This window comes from Mchenga conophoros, linkage group LG18 (genome assembly GCF_057382185.1).
Source record: "Mchenga conophoros isolate Kocher_MC1m ecotype Shallow Benthic linkage group LG18, M_conophoros_male_GT1.1, whole genome shotgun sequence".
Taxonomy (NCBI): Eukaryota; Metazoa; Chordata; class Actinopteri; order Cichliformes; family Cichlidae; genus Mchenga; species Mchenga conophoros.
In genome coordinates, this window is record NC_140543.1 from 11171441 (window position 1) to 11191191 (window position 19751).

Consider the following 19751-nt stretch of genomic DNA (forward strand, 5'->3'; position numbering starts at 1 on the left):
GTGATGGGACAGTTATGGACTATTAGAGAAAAAACTGCCAGCGTCTTTAAACTTTTTTCAGTTCACTTACATGAAGGACAAAATGGGTAGCAATAAAGGAAAAAGAATGATTTGGTGATCATTAAAGACAACATGCCCTGTAATAAACCCATCCCAAGCGCCATCTAGTGTTTTCATAGTGAAGAAATCCCCTCTGCGTGGATCCAACCACCCCAGTCACCAGTAGAAAAGCTCCACTATCAGATCGCGCTCGTGTGGCACCATCTAATGTCCCAAAATGTTCTTATAAATGGATTATAAACATTAATGAGCGATTATGTTACAGTGTGATGCTCACACAGCTGGACTGCTAAGTACTTCAACTGTATTGCTGTCCACTTCTTTTTGGCTAAGCAAATGATGAAGATTGTTATTATTATTTTACAGCTTTACAAAAATAGCAAAAAGCAAAACATGGCGATAGAAATATATGATTATACAATTGATTTAATGCAAAGATATTAACCCAAAAGGTAGAGAGTTATTATACCACCATGTTTCACACAGCATGAATGAGAACAGATTTCTTAAAAAATAAAAATAAAAAAGATTAAACACATACCAAAGAAAATAATACATAAGAATAAATTAATCAACAAGTTAAGAGACATTTGGAGAAACTAAACCAGAGCAAGGCTGCTTTTTCTGATGGCATCAGCCCCAAAGTTCTATCTATGATCCCAAGTCTGTGTGATAAGGCGGCCTTTTGCGGCTGGATTTACAGTGAGGAAGACCAAAAACACACTCCTTTAATCCATGGCCTCTCCTACAACCTTTAAATAGTGTCCGGATCCCAGGGAAACATTTGCCCAAACACCCTGGAGAGGACACAGAAAAGACAGGTGAGTAATCATGTCTTAGCAGCAACTTCTTTGCACCAACCTTTACCTTTAGACTTTGCACACACATTTGCTTAAGTTTTCCTCAACAGTAGACCTTATTTGCTCCCAGTAACAATTCTTTCCTCCTCACAGACAACCACCACACTTCTTGATGAGGAGCAGCTGTGCAGGACCTGGAACAACAGGCTGATTTTTGTGTCGTGGTCTGGTAGTATTTCTTATCTAATTTCAGTGATAATCATTCTTTAGTTTTTTCATTTATTCATCGTTCCATTTCCTCGGTTTATTCCTTTGATAGATGACTTTGAAAGGCACAACTTTTCCTTTCTATATATAATATAGTGGATACATTAAAAAGAGGATGTTGAACATGGAGCTGCCAGGCAGGCAAAAAAGAGGAAGTTTTGTAGTTGTAGAGTGTTGGTGTGACAGAAGACCATACAGGGAGAATGAGATGGAGGCAGACTGATCCACTGTGGTGACACCTGAAGGGAGCAGCAAGAAGAAGAAGAAAATGTTCATGTTTATCGATTACTAATTAATTTTTTTTTAAAATATTTTTATTGAAAAAAGAAAACAACAGTACTTGCAGTTACCAAAATACAATCAACCTTTCTTCATTTTCCTAAGTAAATAAACACACATATATATGAAAAAAAAAAAACCCACACTAAAAGACAGAATAGCATCATAGAGTTTCGAAATGGTTCCTCTGTGATGAGGAATAAATGATAACGTAGTTTCCCACTGCTGTTCTGGAGGTAAAGGGGAAATTTGGGAAACACTTGGCAACAAAATTTCGAATTTGAAAATAGCGAAACAAATGGGTAATAGGGAGATTATAACGAGAAGACAAGTTGGGAAAACTATCGAAAACACCATCCACATATAAATGTTTGAACTGTTTTATACCCTTGTCACACCACACTGAAAATGTCGAGTCCAAAAGTGAAGGGGGAAACAAATGGTTGTCGCTTAGAGGACCCGAGGAAGACGGCATTACAAAATTAAAGTGACGTCTAAACTGAAACCAGATTTTGAGTGTGTTAAGAACCACCTGATTATCAGTGTACAGAGAGGGTCTCACGGGTAAAGAGGAATAGAGCAAAGCCGGTAAAGATGAGCCCTTACATGATGATAGCTCCAATTTACACCACGAGGAACCAGAAGATTTTAGCCAGTAGCAAAGTTTATGGATGTGAGCGGCCCAGTAGTAGACTAAAAAATTAGGTAACGCAAGTCCTCCACTAAATCTGCATCGCTGCAGCAAAGTTTTAGAGACCCTATGGCTTCCCTCCCCGAATGAAAGAACCAATAATCTTGTCCAGTGAAACAAAAAAATGTTTCGGCAAAAATAAGGGAATTGACTGAAATAAAAATAAAAATTTTGGTAAGATGTTCATTTTAACAACATTAATCTTACCGATTAAAGAAAGGGGGAGATTACCTTTGAATATCAGATGTGATCCTTGATATAAGAGGAGACAAATTTGCTGATTTAAGGCCAGCTAAAGAGCGAGTCACGTTAATCCCTAAGTACTTAAACCCAGATGGACTGAGACGAAAGGGCAGATCAGACTGTTGAAGTTGACGTGCTGCCGTATTAACAGGAAAACACTCACTTTTCCCCAAATTTAATTTATAACCTGAAAACGAACTGAAGTTCTCCAGAATACTTAAAACAGCAGGGATGGAGCATGCCGGGTCAGTCATATATAATAACAGATTACTAATTAATTTTGTTTGAACGACTTTAAAACATGAATATGGGGAAACTTTGTCCATCACGGCTTAAAATGCAGTACATTTTGTAAAGATTAAAATCACACTTTTTTTTAATTAACGTTTGATTCTTTGTTTTCCTCTTTATTTTTCTTATTTTCTTTATTGTAAAACTTTGTCTTGATATTTCTGTTAATATTTCTGATAGATATATGTAGTAATCTGTAGTGTATACAGGCACACCGTAAGAGGGCGCAAGGAGCCCACAGTCACGTTGAGCGCGAACATGCTTTTATTATGAAAATCCAGGCTGGTGCTGGAGTCCTTCACTGTGCGGCTGCCGAGGTCAGCCCGAGGACCAAGTGAAACAGTGGAGCTGTGTCTGCGGAGGAATATTAAAAAGGTACCGCTGAATTCATGTATGCTTTCATGTTGTCCCATTCAGCTAAGAGATGAGCTCGAGTTTGTCTGTCACAGTGTTTATTTTCAGCTGGTTTAATAGATTTAGCTAACCCCGGTAGCCTTGTTAGCCGTTAGCTCTTCGGGTTGGCGTTTCTTAACATGTGCTTATGTGATTATTATCGGTGTCAACGTTTTGCCCCAGTGAAAACACTTTAGATGCTCCTGGGGAGGTGGGGGGGATCTTATGTGTCTTGTTTACTTACTGAACTTACTGAAGAGGAAGATAAAATCCGTTAACATTTAAAATAATATCATAATGAATATAAAAATACGCAAATGATTCAGAATAGATGAGAAATAAAGCAGTAATTAATTAAAATAAAAACAAAAATCCGTAAGGACTCTTATTAATGTGGAGTCCGAAGGCTTTTTATGTTAAACCTATATAACACTAAAGAGTTTTCCTTTGCTTACCTAGACTTTTTAAAAGTTATGGGTTGTTTTTTTTTTTCCAGAAAATCACAAGGGTTTTTTACCTGATGTTTAAAACTGATGTTTATTTTCTTCTGCAAATTAGCAAATCTAAATATAGTTTTAGTTGAACATGAGAAAATATTTTTTGTGATGTTATGTTCTAAGTTGAAGGCATTGTATACGTTTTTGTTGTTCAAATTTAGATGATGAGGATGTAAACCTGAGGGGGTAGGGCTAAATAAGTATATTCTTCTGCCTACTCCTTTTCAAACAACTGCATGGAAAGATTTTATGAAATGTTGGTGAATGTTTGAAATAAAAATGAACTGAACCTCTGTTATTGCAGTTTCAGGCTCTCAGACTCTCATACTTCTGACAAACATCATAACCCTTACACAAGCAAACTTTAAACATCTACGACTAACAACGAGCACTGTATGAGGCTCAGGCTTTGCTTTAAATGGCTGGATCGTCCAGCTGTGAGTGTCTTGTGCAGACTTAGACTTGGCTGTTAGATGGAAGTGTGCATATTTAATTAAGTAATACAAACATTTTTCATTTTTTACCTCAGTTCTATTAAAATTGTTACAGTCCTCAAAGTAAACGGGGTTGATTTTTTTTAAAAATCCATGAATTTAGCCCTTATAACTTATTAAGTACAAGAGCTAAACACATGACGCTTTCTAGGCTTAGAAACACTTTCTCAGCTTTTTAAAAGCTGTAAGAGAATCAGTTTTGCACCCAGCCAAAGTGCACACTCAAAAGCCAAAATCAACTAATTATAGCTTCGGTGTCATGGGATATTTCATGGTTTCAACAGCAAAAGTACACAAATTCAACTTCTCAGTACTCCAAATTGTGACAATTTGACTCGGTGTAAACGTGATTTGGTGGTTGTTTTTAACCAAGCTTAGAAGGTGTTTTTCAACCCTGAGAATTTCATGTTTCGGTCTGTTGCACTCATGTTGTGAAGGCTCCTAACTCAGAAAATATTTATAGTATGAAGATAAAGTAATTTTCCATGGCTACATGTACAAAGAATGAGCTGATTCTGAGAGGGTCGGGATCAGATTGGACTTGTTTTGTTTTAATTAACCGACACCACTGCATCTGATACATTTTACAGGCTTTTCTTTCATGGCAATCCTCTAGTGTGTGATGTTTAAGAATGAAAGTTTGCATGTTATCAGGCTTTTTTCCCCTGACTTTTAATTATATATTATGCCGTTAAAACTGGCTGCTCACTCACTTTAAGCAAGGTATTCCTAGCAGTACATACAGAATACCAACAGCTTTGTGTATTAGTGTCATTATATCCCCTTCCTGAGCTTCCAAGGTTAAATCCCTTAATGTCATCCTCTTCAGCTTGCACAGAGCGGTGTCGAAGATAAGGGAGCTGCCAAGTCATGGGCAGAGCGTCACAATGACACATGAGACCCTCACGAGCTCACAGCTGTCCATGAGGACTGCAGCTCTGCGTATGGTTGACTTGCCACTGTCCGTCTACAGCTCCCTGACACAGGTGAGGATGCTTTTCAACATGCTCCTAGCAGCTATCAGAATATCCACACTGCATGGTTTACAAGAATGAATTATTTATTCACTTCATATTAGACCCTTCATATTGGAACTATATATAGACTATTCACTTTCTTTTGACCTATATTGCCACTCTTTTTTTATTTTTATTTAATTTATTAGTGTAGTAAGAAATATTTCTATTAAGAGGAACACACTGTGAGAGGATATGGAACTGCCTTGTTTATCATTTTCCTTTAAAACCTGATGAGATGAGCCAGCAGCTGTATCTGTTTACATGTGAACGTCTACCACCTGTTTGAGCAGTTTAGTTGTTCAGCTAAAGGCTTCGTGTGATGGAGAGATACTGAGCAGCTCGGCCAGTTTTCTAGCAAATGCGTTTCAAAGCATGCTGGTTTTAAAGAAGCTCATGCAAACTTCTTTTCCTGAACTGAAAGTTCTTATAAAAACAATTTATGTAGAACTCCTTAAACAAGTTAAGAATGACTTCTGTTACATTTACAAAAATGTGAAGTAGTAGTTTGCACGTCAGTATTTTAGGTGTTTTTCCCCCCAGTTTCACTTTCTTTCTTGGTCCTTGTGGCTGTAGGGTGTTGAATCTCTGGTATTTCTCTTCATTTACCCACATAAACACATGTTATTGTGTTTATGCAGAAGGCGACAGTGTTTGTGTGGCCTGAGTCACGTAGCAGATCTGATATGATTAGAATATTCTGGTTGGAACATGCCTGACACGTGATGGCAGCGGTTATGAATACAGCTTGTACAAGCACTGGCAGCACTATTCAGTCATCCCAGTCCATTTAGTGACCTTTTAAAAAGTCAATATTATGGCTGTTGTCATACCTACTGAGTTGTTGAGAATTTGCAGCAGCTACGTCTGTGTGTCTAAATATAAACGGAGAGGGCTACAAACACTATCTGAAATTGATTATTTAACATTTATGTGACAGGCGGATGGCGGGTCGTCTGCGCTGCCTCATATTACCTCAGTATCCGTTAGACTTTGAGGCATGCGTCCTCAGTTAACTTTTCATCGGGCAGACAAGTGTTGCACTGAATGCAGCTCCTTCCTTTCCATCTTTCACAAGTTGTTTAATGCTATAAGATTATGGCAAAAATTATAACGCCGATTACCTTGGGCAGTACTTGGTCAGAAAAATGTACTAATCTTTGGAAACATTTTGGATTTATTTAACTTAAAAAATGGCTAACAGAGGGTTTCCTTGAACTTTCATTAAATCAAGGATGATTGAGAAAGTAGAAATGGTCAATGGATTGGTTATTTATTTAGTAGTATGTATTTGGGGGGGCTAAAAAAAAACAGAACAAGAACAACATTGAAGATCGTTTATCTCCATTATCTTTTTTTAATCATTTCTGCAAGCCAGAGTTATAATTTCATTCAAATTATTTTTTTCTTACAGCCCTATAATATTATTGTGACTGTTGAAACGCACAAAGAAACTTGGGATCAATTTTTAGATGTTGGGATCAGTATTCCATCTTTATGTTTTATGTTTGTTGGGGTTTTTTAAGGCTGTTCAACTGTTTGGTTTGGTGTGTCTTTATGAGAATGATTAAATGGTAAATGGCCTGTATTTATATAGCGCTTTACTAGTCCCTAAGGACCCCAAAGCGCTTTACACATCCAGTCATCCACCCATTCACACACACATTCACACACTGGTGATGGGAAGCTATATTGTATCCACAGCCACCCTGGTGCGCACTGACAGAGGCAAAAAACAAAGGGGAAAAATGTATTTTCACCGCAGGCTTAGTAATGTTATCTTGATTTAATTTTGAAGAAAAACAATATACTTCATTAAAAAAATAAACTATTCATTGTATATTCCAAAAAAAACCACTTTAAACATCGCACTGCCTTGCTTTAACTCATTCACTGCCAGCCGTTGGCAGTGAATGAGTTAAACCCATTGACTCATTCACTGCCATTGACGGCTATAGACGTCAATGGCAGTGAATGAGTTAACTGGACATGAACAGCTACATGTGGGAAGTACAGGAAAGTGGAACCGTGACATGATATCTGGACATTTGTCGTGGTTTTAGAATTGTAACACCCGTGACACACTCTGTTTTTTCTAAAGGGCAGTTTTACCTGTAGGGCGTAGTGTATGAAAGGCACCTGGTTGCTTTTGGTTTGGCATGGTGTCGTTGGGTGTGTTTTGATGTTTTTGCACGGTGTCTGTTTGTTTTATCTCGTTCTCCTGACTGATAGTCAGAAATGTCAGCATGACTGTTAGACCTGGTCTTCTTACTGTAGAGGGGAAAATATGTTTTCACTATTATTATTTTTTTTATATATATATATAATTTTGACATTTTATTGTGTATATGATACTTTAAGATAAAGTTGTCTATAACAAAATTATAACACAGTGCCATCTGCTAATAATGGGCAGGGTTGTATTCATGAAAACAAAGGAGGGAAATCTATCAGTTCAAACAGGACTAAAAATGGAGCATCCGCAGCAAACTAATCTATCCCTTGCATCATTTCATAATTATTTTGTCTATTTATTCATCTTTGTTTTTGTATTTTTCTTTGTTTATGTTCTTCTGCCTCCTGACATCTGACCCACGTTAAAATAATGGACTGAACATTAGGGCTGCCACGATTAGTCGACTAGTCACGATTACGTCGACTATCAAAATCGTCTACGACTAATTTAATAGTTGTCGTTTGAAGCTTTGTAATATCCCAAAAGATGCAGGAATGAGTAGTAGGATTTAAGAGTGTGATAACGGACTGAAACAGAAGATGGCAGCACTGCATGTACAAGGATGCCAGCTGCCGTTAAACCCCGAAGAAGAAGAAGCTGTGTCCCAGAATTCATAGCGCGGTCCATCGCGGCCCTGCTCAGTTTTCAACAATGGCAGCAGCTAGTTAGTTTTAATGTTACTCCTATTATTCTTTCTGGGTCACAAAATAAACGTTTAAAATATTTTCAGGCGGAAATGTAGCTGTGTAAACTTCAAATATCTGCTCAGTTTTAATAAGACACCAAATATTTCAAAAGCGCTCCGACGTTTTCGGAGACGTCTGTTACCCACTAGCTCGATAGCTAGCCGGGGTTCAAGGCTCACTAGAGCCCGTGAGAACACCGGACTCCCGGCAAATCGTTTTCAAACCCACCGCCATCTTTCGCTACTCAGGTTAAACATGATATATAAGTAACTTAGATAACTTAAAAATGTTATTGTTTGGCTTTTTTCAGTATTTTATTTGTTCCTGAGTAAATCAGTTTGGCTGAGATTAAAGTTATAGTTTTTACACAGCTGAATAAACGTCAAGCAGACAGCTGATTATCAGAAGTGTGAGATGCTCCAGAATATACTCCGGTGTCCTGTTATATTTTAGATAGCAAGGAGCAGACGGCTGAGTTTATTAAAATAAATTGTAACATACCCACTTTTGTACCCTCATACCTATAACAGACCCATTTCTGTAATATCTATATAAATATATTATTGCTAATATATATTTTGTAATATATCTATATCATGGCTAAAGCACTGATGGATGGATGCAAACTGCATTTCGTTGCCTTGTACTTGCGACATGTGCAATGACAATAAAGTTTAATTCTATTCTATTCTAGAAAAGGCTTTTGTCCCTGTGTTGTATATAAAGAGGTCTTCGGTATGTGTCAATTCATTTTTAATCTGTATGCTCACAAAAAAGGTTATGATTCTTTTACAAAGTACAGGATGAAAAGCTGCCGGAAAACAGACTTTAAATAATTAAAATCTGCATGTGATGCAGTGCATATATTGACAACGTACAGAATAAAAACATTTGGGGTGTATGAAAATCTGAGTTGATGCTCTTCTCTTTCTTTTCCCCAGGTGAGCGTCAGCACAGACACCAAGAAACTGGTAGTTGCCACAGCCTTTGGTGCTGTCTCCCTCCTCTTCCTCGCTCGACGTTTCCAGAGGAGGAAGGGCAGAAAGAAGGTTCATCCACAGCACTGGGAGCAGGCTGGTTTAGAGTTTCACCCCCCAGCCGCAGGAGAGAATGGTAAGATCTCCTCACACTGATTTAATTCTTTCCTCTTCAACCAGCAGCTCACTGGCCTGTGATCTCCATTTAGTGTCAGCCCAGTTACTGGTGTGTGATGTAACAAGACTGACGTGCGAGGCCACTCCTGTATTACTTTGAACTTTGAAAAGGCAGGCTCTAGATAAATGGTTTAACTCATTTAATCTCCTCCAGGAAGATTAGAGTCCTAAAGAGAACTTAAAAGAAACGATGAATTAAGGGAAGTCAGCTGAGCAGTTTAAGAGAGCATTTCCTTTCTTTTTGATACAATAGATTTAGTGGGTCCATAGTGTATAGCTTTACAGCATCACCCAAGACGCTAATGATCCCGGGTTTGGTCCTGGGAGGAGGAAAACGTTTCCAAATCAAACATGCAGACTTATCTGCTGTGGCCAGCCTGTTTTGAATGAGCGAGCAGCCAAAAGTAGTTTTAGGTTTAATAAAGGGAAAATGTTTACAGAGGTTTTAACAATGACAGGAGGATCTTTTCAAACCTGATTTCATTCTGGGAACATCCGCTAACCTAACACTCGTGCTGGGTTTCTGACAGAGAAGTTGGTTGGGCTGATACATTAATTTGTGCAGTGGCACAGAAAGAATGGCGGAGCTGCTTCTGTGCTATATGAGCACAGAGAGAGGCTTCAGGGTGTTTATTCCCCATTTATAGCATGAAGTAAAATATTGTGGAAAAACTAGGATGCATTGATTTTTATTTTCTTTAGTAACTATAAGCTACCTGCTTGATTGTTTAGCAATGGGTCTGTTACCCTCAGCTCTGTTTATTGTAGCACGAAAGTTAAATTAAATGTTGGCATCTATCTGATATCTGGATTGTTGGCATTCACAGTCAGCTGAGTATTTGCTGCCACATCTATTTCTCTTGCAAAGACCTTTTGAACAGGCGTTTCTCAACGAGCTGCCTGTCTGATGCCTTTTCTCCACCTTTGTCCCCACTCGGACTTTCACTGTATCACTGTGTGTAAATCAAAGCACACCTTTGTTTGCTGTGTTTGAATCAAATTGGCAAAAAACGGCTTCAGCAAAGTTAATTATTAAAATACCATGGAGGCTTTCCAGAAAAAGTTACCCAGATGTTAAATTTGACATGTCCACTGTGTAATCCTGGTATTATAGTCGGATCTTTCTGTGAAACCTCATCTCTGAACTCTCATCTTTATCTTCTCAGATAATACGAGCCAAAACATCACGCTCTCCCTCAACTCCAAGAATGGCTACTCCTCTGATCTGGTTCTCATTGCAGGAGGTTACAGGAAGTTGTCTGGATCTGTCATGAGCCTGGCTTCGGTAAGATAAGAGCACGGAGTGTGTTTAGACTGCATTTAAAGATAAATTTTATCTAAAATGACATAACCAGGAGACATGATGCAAAAATATTTATGTGATACTACCTGGAAAGCTTTGAAATTAAAGAAGAAAACTTAACTTGTTTATGTTTTGTGTCTGACATGTTTTTGTTCATATACTCCTAAAATCCACAAACCAGAGGTGGTGAATATTTACTGCCTTTAGGACTCGTGATGATTTCTTTATTCCTTAAAAAATAACATGCAGGAGTACCAAAGCAACCACTGAAAATAAAGTTTAAGTTTATTCTTTGAGTAAGCTTCAGGATCTGACAGGCATATCATCACTCAGGATTAAATAACCCTTAGTGGGCATTAATAATAAAAGCAGAAGTTAAGTGGGGTCTGTCTTCATTTTTTCATTAACTTGGTGAAAAAACAGGAAAAAAAACTGAGTGTCGTTTGTCTCATGTTCAGAAGAACAGGGAACCTTAAATTATACGGTGAACCTTTAAGTATTAGATGCTGTAAACAGTATTTACTAATGATGTGTTCTTTTTAGGTGGTGCCTATGTAGGATCATTATCTTTGTAACCAAAAACACATTAAATTAATGTAATGTCTGTTTAATTTCATCATTTCCAGTCTTGTATTAGTAAAACTTGTTGATGTTTGTTCGACTTTGTTCTGCTTTTGTGTTTTTGTGCAGGTAAAAAGCTTGAACTCATCCAGCAGCAGTACCTGTGCAAATGACTCCACCTGTTGGGACAGAGTGGAGGATGCTGACAGTTGCAGTGTGCTCAACCTACCTGTCACCACACCTGAGAACCTGTACCTAATGGGTAAAGAAACCTCTGTGTACTATGTACCAGTATCCAGTAATACTGTTTGAATGTACTGTAATAGTTTTTGGTGGGTTGCAGTGTTTAAAATTGGAGGTGCTGAGTCATTGATTGCTTTCGGAGACTCAGTCTGTGTGTGTTTCTCTCAGGTATGGATTTATTCGAGGAGGCCCTGCGGCGGTGGGAGGAGGCGCTGACATTCAGGAGCAGGCATGCTGAGGACGATGCGAGCTGTGCCTCAGTCAAAATTGGAGCTGGAGACACCATTGCTGAGCAGAGCATGGAGGTGAGACAAACACTCCATACAAGTCTTATTGTAGACTGTAGCCAAAACAAGAGAAGCACAGTCTGAGTGCAAATGGTATCAAGATGTATGTTGTTGACATGTGTACACAACAGGTGTGGTGCAAATTACTGAGACCAAAATTTCCCCCTAATTCAGAAGAATTATTCTACTGATTACATAACTATGACTGAGTAGAAAAGAGGTCCAACCATCCATTTGGGTCCATTTCGCAGAAATCCCCCAGACCTCCCTATGAGCACAGAGGTTTTTCCCAAACCAGCTGAGAGAGACATAATCTCCTCCTTTGGCCGTGCCTTAAACGCTTCACCTAAGAAGAGTCTGAGTTAAATCCTCTTGTACCATCACTCTTCCTCACTTCTGCATCCGGCCTGCTCTCACATTGATCTTAACGAGGCCCAAGTATGCTTCAGTTTGTTTCGCCATGTCAGCTCTTTTAAGCTCCCTTGCTCTTTCTTACATGCATTTACAGCACAGCTTGAAAGGTCCTCTTGGAGAGCACAACTAGGTTCATAATTTTATGCATGCTGTGGATTAATTGGAGCATTTTTAGAAGCCCCGATCTCAATCATGCCTCATAGATTTGTTCAGAAAGACAGCAGTTTTCCATGGAGTTGAGGAAGCGTTGGAGTTGTGTGCTTGAGCGTAGTTGGTGATCATGCCATGTCATCATGTCATAGCGCAGAATGCAGCGATCAACCTAGTGGAAGGAGGTTAACTTTGATTAACCTCCATGCTCTGACACAGTACAGATCAGTTAGTGAGAGTCCAGACATCCTTTGGAAAAAGTAAACCAGTAAAATAAGTGGGCTCTTCATTTTTAAAATGACTTTTGTAGAATTGCCATAAAATACCTCTTTTGGCGCAACATGCAAATAGCTCATATGTGTTTTCTTTCTCAAAAAAGAAAACGGTTGCATAACATCTGTCTGATACCAAACAGTAGATGTATTGATTCACATCCCACCAATATTTTCTGTGCTCTGTTCTTTAATACCAGAGGAAGGTAGAGTTTTAGAGATCATGCTGCCCACAGACACAATGCAGATGAGACTACAGGTCGCTAACTACCGGAATAACCAGCACTGACAGCCCACCTGTGTGTCAGAGTTTGGATTGCATAACAGCACACTAATTGGGTCTCTAACGAGATTGGAGGGGTTTTGAATCAGTAGTTAAGCCTGCACCCAAACACAGCTCTGGCTGCAGCTTTGACTTGTGTCAAGGAAAGCCAGTACGATCGAATGCGTTTTTAAAGCTACTTAGAAATGAGGTCACATGAGATTCCCAAGAAAGAGCTGCAAATACTCTTTTAAAATAAGAAAAAATGCTATTTTCTACATTTTACATTTGGTCTACTGAACAAATTTTCAAGAATCTGATATTTTTTAAGTCTCAAACCAGCAGCTTAACCTGATGGTTTGCACAACTCTTATCTAGTGCGCCTGAGAACTCGGTTATCCCTACCGAAATTAAGACAAATCTTTACATTGTTAGGAGTCAAGTTTCTTTGATTGTTTGTGTGTTCAGGACGTCATCAGCGCAGAGTTCATCCACAGGCTGAAGGCTCTGCTGCACAGGGCTTACCGCCTCCAGGAGGAGTTTGAGGGAGTGTTGGGGATGTCAGAGCCCTCATCCCACAGCAGCAGCCAGGGTGAGTCACTGAAGCATTATGCAGTTCTTTTTGTCCAACACAGAAAAATAGGCACAGCAGTAAAAGACAGCGTGAAGCAAAGCAGGAAGCCAGTGCACATATATAATTTTGTGTGTGTGAGCAGGTGTGCTGGAGGACTCTTTTTTTTTTTTTTTTTTTTTTTTTTATAAAATTGTAAATATATGTGTGACGATTCCTGTTCTGTTTCCCTTACACAGTGGCAGACATTTTGTCCAGAGAAGAGTTAGATGACGCCTGTCTGAGGGACAGCATCAGCATCGCCTCCACTGACTCGTTTGTGTCTGCAGCTGAGGTAACAGAAGCACCAAATCCTCCCATTAACACCTCTGGAGTTCTTCTACAGTGCTTTTTTTGTCAGTTGTTTAGTGTAAAGGGTAAAAAAATAAATCAGTCTTGATATTTTGCTTTTGGTTGCAAGGAAAAGTATTAAAAAAATTTAAAAATACAGCATTTAAAAAAAATTAATTTTGGTTCAGTAAAAAACAAATCTCATTTGGATTTCTTTCAAATTTACATTTCCTTCATTTTAAAGAACAAAAAAGCAGGACGGAGTGATTCAAACATACGTTTTTGTTTATATAAATTCTGAATTGGTTTCTTTCTATTAAGAAGTTTTTCACCACCTTTGTAAAACATGAAAAACATACACGACTTGTCACAAATCAGGAGATCCTGCTTCGGTTAGTTAACCACAGCACTTTGTTCACAGCCATGTGGTTTGGGAACAAAGCACGAGGAGAGGAGGTGAAATCAGGAAAGGTCTTAAACTAAAACTGTCTGAACCTTTAAAGCTCCGACTGATTCGCAGCAGGAGTTTGACTCAGGAAGCTTTGCTCTTCCTCTGGGTTCACCACCCGGTGTTTACCAGTTCTCTGTTTATCGCCTTTACTCATTAAGTCTCGCTACTGGCGCACTTGACCCACATATCACTAAAATAAACTGGTTCTTAAGAATCACTGGTGGTGTGTTTACAGAGTGTACAAGCTAAGTTTACACACCAATGACTTTAACGTCCTCCCTGCAGAAAGATAACAATGCTTTACAAGGATTGTGTGTTAAACATCCTTTTAGAAATGGCAATTAAATTATTAGCAGCCTTTTGTTTTGTTTTTTCTGGCCTGGGCAAAGTTTATGCGTTAATATTAGTTTCTTAATAATAATTCTTAATAAAAATGATGTTTTTATTTCACAATTTCTTGTTTTTGGTTTCATGCAGACAATAAAACATTGTGAATAACAACATCTTATGTACCCTTCATTGTTCAGTCCATAATGCCTTTGCTATCTGTCTCCACCTCAGATGTCCGAGCACAGAGAGCTGAGGAGTGTGTTCACTCTGGGACATCACCCTTTGTATGAGGAGGCGCTGAAGATGGCTGAGGATGGCAGTATCTCCTGCAGAGTGCTGCGGTAATCAGACATTAACACACGTCGTATAGAAGACAGTCAGGGAAACTTGTACAGCGTTGTGATCGTCCCACTGTGAAATTTGATGGCATGACAGCATGAACTTTCTTATTTTGTTCTCCCGATCGTCTGCTGGCAGTTAAATGAGAGGTTTCTCTTGATTTTCACTCTCAGAACTGAGATGCTGGAGTGTCTCGGGGACTTGGATTTCCTGGCTAAGCTGCACTGTGTGCGGCAGGCGTGGCAGGTACGGTTCAGTAAGATGGTGCTCACCAAAGACTGTATGCTAAGATGAATGATAGTCTCCACTTCTGATGCACAACAGTAAAACTAGAATATTGTGGCTGAGTTTGCCTGATGTGGATGTTTGCTGAAGGAGGGGGGAAAAAGGGTCAGGTAGCTTTATGTTATCTGATCTGTTGTGCTTAATTCAGTTCAGTTTTATTTCACACAACAGTCGCCCCAAGGCACTTTATGTTGTAAGGTAAAGACTAGAGATGGCACGATACCACTTTTTTATGTCCGATACCGATATCATAAATTTGGATATCTGCCGATACCGATATAAATCCGATATAGTGTATTTTATAATCAATAAAATGTTTTTTTTTAAATATCTTGCTGTGTTTTGTATAAGTTCATACTCAGGTTTAAATAAAAAACAAAACAAAACTAAAGCTATTCTGTTATACCTGTATGCAAAAAATATACAAAATATTTCATAGATCAACAATACTGATCAATCTAATAAACTTAAACCTGCAGCATACTCCCTATTCCGGTGTTTTAAAGAGTACTTAGTGGATATATTAAGCAACCTAATTAATAGGGTCGCCAACTCCGAACACAAAAAAAAAAAAAAAATGGGGAACCACCCTCTGCCTCGTAATGCTTAACTGACGTAATCAACTTTAATTTAATACACACGTAAAAGAAAATGCATCTATATCAAATCTATACATTTTACATCAGATGAAAACTTTGGTTGTAAGATTCAGATAATTATTTATTAAAAGCTAGACATGACAATAAGAAAGAAAAGTATTTCTTTGTGCCCCCTTTTCACTGTTAATGCCCTACCTGCCCCCCTGACAAAACTTTGCTAGACTCTCTTTTAAGAGGAAGAAATCTCCAGCAGAACCAGGCTCACACTCACAAAACGTAAAGAATATACTCACAGCTCATAAGACGTGTAATAGACCAGTGCTCTCAAACTACTGGGCAGATTATTAGGTGAAACTAAGGTGACAGGGTAACCCTGGCTTTGATCATGCAAACAGTCTTATTTAATTTCTTATGACTTTTATTATTTTTAGTGTATAGTTTACTGTTGTTATTCGGTATAGTGTTTATTTTGTATAACCTGTTGTTTAAGATGTGCTATAGAACTTTGACTTGACTTGAATTAATAGGGTAAGATAAATGCTCCCAATTAAAAATATTAAGGCATTTTTCCTGATTGCCTGTTTGGATATTTTGGCTTTATTCTCAATAGTATTTCTGTGTTGCTGTTGAATTAGCCAGAGAAACACTGCAGACCTCCTGCTCATTGAATTCCAGACCACAGTTGTAATTTTTGAACTGTAGATTATTGTTCACTATGTATTGAAAATTAAAAATAATTAAAGAATTTTGTTTTGTCTGCAGCTCATTTTGTGTGACAGGACAACTTGGACGTTTCTGGCCGACACAGGAAAGAAAATACTGTCTTCCATTATAGTCAAAGCACAAAAGGTAAAACTGAAAATACAGATAACGGATTTAGAAAATAGAAATAATAAAAAAAATTTAATTGTATGAGCTGTTCTCCACCTCACATGTTGCTGTTTGGTTTTCAGAGCCCAAAGAGATTTGAGGAAGTGTTTGAAGAGATGATTTCCTTCCTGGAGCACACAGAGCACTGGGAAAACACAGAATTGGAACTCGCCGCGCGGGGGGTAAGTGTGATTCTCTGACCTGTGATCCAACACGACTTAAATCGGTCGAACAGCATTTTTCCTTTCTTCTCTTTGCTTGACATTCTTCACCAGGTGAAGCATCTAAACTTCTACGACATCGTGCTGGATTTCATTCTGATGGACTCCTTCGAGGACCTGGAGAATCCACCCATCTCCATCCAGAACGTGATCAACAACCGCTGGCTCAACAGCTCCTTCAAGGAGACAGTGAGTAAAACTACAAAATAGCACCTGCATATGTATACATACCACTGAGACACATGAAAGGCAAAGCAGTTAACACAAGTGAGTTTTCATTGAATCTGACATGTATTTGTTTCACAGGCGGTGGCATCAAGCTGTTGGTCAGTGCTGAAGCAGAAGAGGCAGCACATGAAGGTACGAGTCTGAGGTCTTTTAAAATGCACAGTAACAGGAGGGTGGCGCTGGAGGAAATATCTCTTTACCTGAAATGTGATGTAGGGTTAAAATAACTTATTTCTATAAATACAGAAATGAGCAGGTAGATCTGAACGCCTCTGTGCCGTTTGTCTCTCAGGTGTCCGACGGCTTCATCGCCCATTTCTACTCCGTGTGTGAACAGATCGGCCCTGTCCTGGCGTGGGGCTTCCTGGGGCCAAAGGGCTCCCTGCACGATTTGTGCTGCTTCTTCAAGGTTAGAACATGAGGAACATCTGCGAGTGTCCTGTTTTAAACATGGACTGTTTTGTGTCAGTGGATGAGATTTAGACTAAATTTGGAACGAAAATGAGAATTAATCTTGTTCAACCACTGCTTTTAAACGAGTTTTTGTACTTAACTAAAAGTAAATGTAGTTGAGAAAAAAGTGTAAGTTTGAGATTTGGGATGTTTGCAGGACTGGGAGTCAGCAGCCTTTTAAAACTCTTTGTATTGTAATATCTATTCTGAGATCCTTAAATCTGCCCCTGATTTTAAAAACCATATTATGATTAGGGGAAAAGGAAAAAAACTAAAGAGCTTATACAATCTGAACCTCCCAGTCTTAACTCGTTCCCCCCTGTGGACGACATTTGACGACCTTCCTGCACCCTTAATGATGAATTTTGAGTTACTCATGAGTCCTGTTTCTCCTGCAGGACCAGGTGCTGCACTTCCTGAAAGACATCTTTGATCTGGATAAAGTGCGTTACTGCTCGGTGGAGAGTTTGGCGGACGACGTGCTCCAGCTGCTCCACCGACGCTCGGAACTGCTGCTCGCCTACCTGGGAGCCGACTCGCTGCGGTACCTGAATGGGTGTAACTCACCACCGGTGCACCTGGTTCCCAGTGCCCTGCTGGAGGCACGAGTGCAGTGAGAGACACGGCCAAGTCTTTAAATATTACACAAGTCAGTCCCAGCATTCGTTCAGGGGTGAGTTCACACCAAATGTTGGACCAAAGGAAACTGTAGGTGTGAGCTCACCTGCAGTCTGTGAAATCAACTCATTATGTCTCCCATCATGCCAGTGTCATGATGTCCAAAGTCAGTGGATCCACGTAAACTGAACCAGCCGTTTGTCTTCAGGCATGCTCACGGTCTCTGGTGTGGCCTCGACTTCCTCTTCTTATTCCCCTGGCCGCTTTTCAATGTGCCATAGCAGCGCTTTTAAAAGGTTCAAAGAGAACAGCAATAATATTTATTAAATATGAACTTGTGTAGTAATAAACTGAGGCAGGCTTGGAATCTGTTGCAGTAGGTGTTATGTTATGTAAATTGAGGGAATTTTAATGCCATTAAGAGCAGTTTGTGAACGAAGAGGTAATTTATTTTATTATACAGCAGACAGGTGCAGAGCTTATTTGTAGAAATAGCGTCTGCATGCATTAATAGGTTAGTGATCGCTCTCACAGACGCGAGGACATGCTTTATGCCCAGAGCTGCTCTTCGCTGAACAAAGGGCCTCGGTTTAAGAGGTGGAAATGTGCTGAATAGGAGATAAAATGCAGCGATTCAGTTTCTTTACTTGAAAGGGGGAAAGTTTTTGTTTTGGTTTTTTTGACACTACAAGCCACAGAACTTTTATGCAATATTAAAGTTTAGCACACAAAGCTCCCAAAGCCATTATGATATTAAGTCGACACATCGCGACTGCACATCTGCCCAGCTGCTGTACAACTTGTGCCGCTCTGTTTTTCATGACGGGCAGAAACACAGAAAGCCTTATTGTAAATGCAAATATTCAAGCCTTGTGTTTGTCGCTGAATGTCAGCCCACGGTCTTCATGTTTCCAATCATCTGGGAAGTTTTTAAAAAAATACTGTAGTGTGTTAATGTCTGTCCTGCAGATCAGTTACTGTGTACAGAATATACACTGCATGCTTGAAGCTCAAGCTCCTACAGAAGTAGAAAATGTAGTCAAGTCTGGGGTGTCAGTCTACTGCAATCTCCAAATGTTGTCTTAAAAGTGGACATACAGAACTGTCAATGAGCACAGTATTATTCTTGCTCCCAACTGGTGTAGCTTTGCATGATTCAAAGTTCAAAATAATCCCCATTTGTCTGGTAATTCTTAGTCATTAACTATTTATAATAATAATTTAAAAAAAGCAATACAAGCTGAACTAAGGTGAAGATCAGCAGGATTGCATCAGCAAACATTTTGTCCTGCCTATTAAAGTCTCATTGAGCCAGCTTGGTTTCATTCCATGTCACTGCTCCACCAGCAGTCATTCCCCATCTTGGTATACTGCATTAAGCCAGATTTTATCTGATTGGCTTTCCCTCCGAGATGGGCAGGGCTGTTGTGCTCTCATCACCATGTCTCAGATGACCATGTTGAAGAGAACTGCTCTCACTGATGACACATGGAGCTCACCGGGATTAGATAGACTTCAGTAACTTTAGCCATGATTAATGCGAAATCATCCACCACTGTAAAAAGAGGATAGGTCCACTTTCAAGTTTTGCATTTTAGGTGTTCACATACGTAATAGATCACCGTGAGCACTTATCTCTTAAGCTGTAGACTTCTGAAATTCAAACATGCGTATAGACTGGATGGAGATTGCTTTGTTCTGATTTTTTTTTCCAGACTAAGTCCAGAAAGGTTACAAGAAACGAGTGTTTGTTGTTCAGCTGGGATCATATCATACAATGTTAAAGTGTTACCTGTTTTGACCGATTGGTGAAATAAAGTTGAATGTGTGCAAATAAAGACTGAGAATGTCCTCCTT

The 19751-nt window shown here is 39.1% G+C and overlaps 1 protein-coding gene across 1 annotated transcript; it reads left to right on the plus strand.

Annotated features, from left to right (window-relative positions):
- The first annotated feature begins 2864 nt into the window (after nt 1-2864).
- Nucleotides 2865-19732, plus strand: miga1 (mitoguardin 1). The gene is made up of 16 exons (XM_085255964.1): nt 2865-3006; nt 4845-5001; nt 8895-9066; nt 10274-10392; nt 11101-11233; nt 11383-11519; nt 13068-13191; nt 13410-13504; nt 14513-14622; nt 14794-14866; nt 16267-16353; nt 16458-16556; nt 16650-16784; nt 16902-16955; nt 17116-17232; nt 17675-19732. The coding sequence occupies exons 2-16, from the start codon at nt 4903-4905 to the stop codon at nt 17891-17893; spliced, it is 1773 nt and encodes a 590-aa protein (XP_085112090.1). The 5' UTR covers nt 2865-3006; nt 4845-4902; the 3' UTR covers nt 17894-19732.
- Nucleotides 19733-19751: the final 19 nt, after the last annotated feature.

Bases quoted from the DNA above. Each gene is read 5' to 3' on its own strand.
- miga1 (XM_085255964.1), top strand. From the start codon at position 4,903: ATGACACATGAGACCCTCACGAGCTCACAGCTGTCCATGAGGACTGCA. The intron at 9,067-10,273 runs GTAAGATCTCCT...TTATCTTCTCAG, and splicing joins CCCAGCCGCAGGAGAGAATG to ATAATACGAGCCAAAACATC. The intron at 10,393-11,100 runs GTAAGATAAGAG...GTTTTTGTGCAG, and splicing joins CTGTCATGAGCCTGGCTTCG to GTAAAAAGCTTGAACTCATC.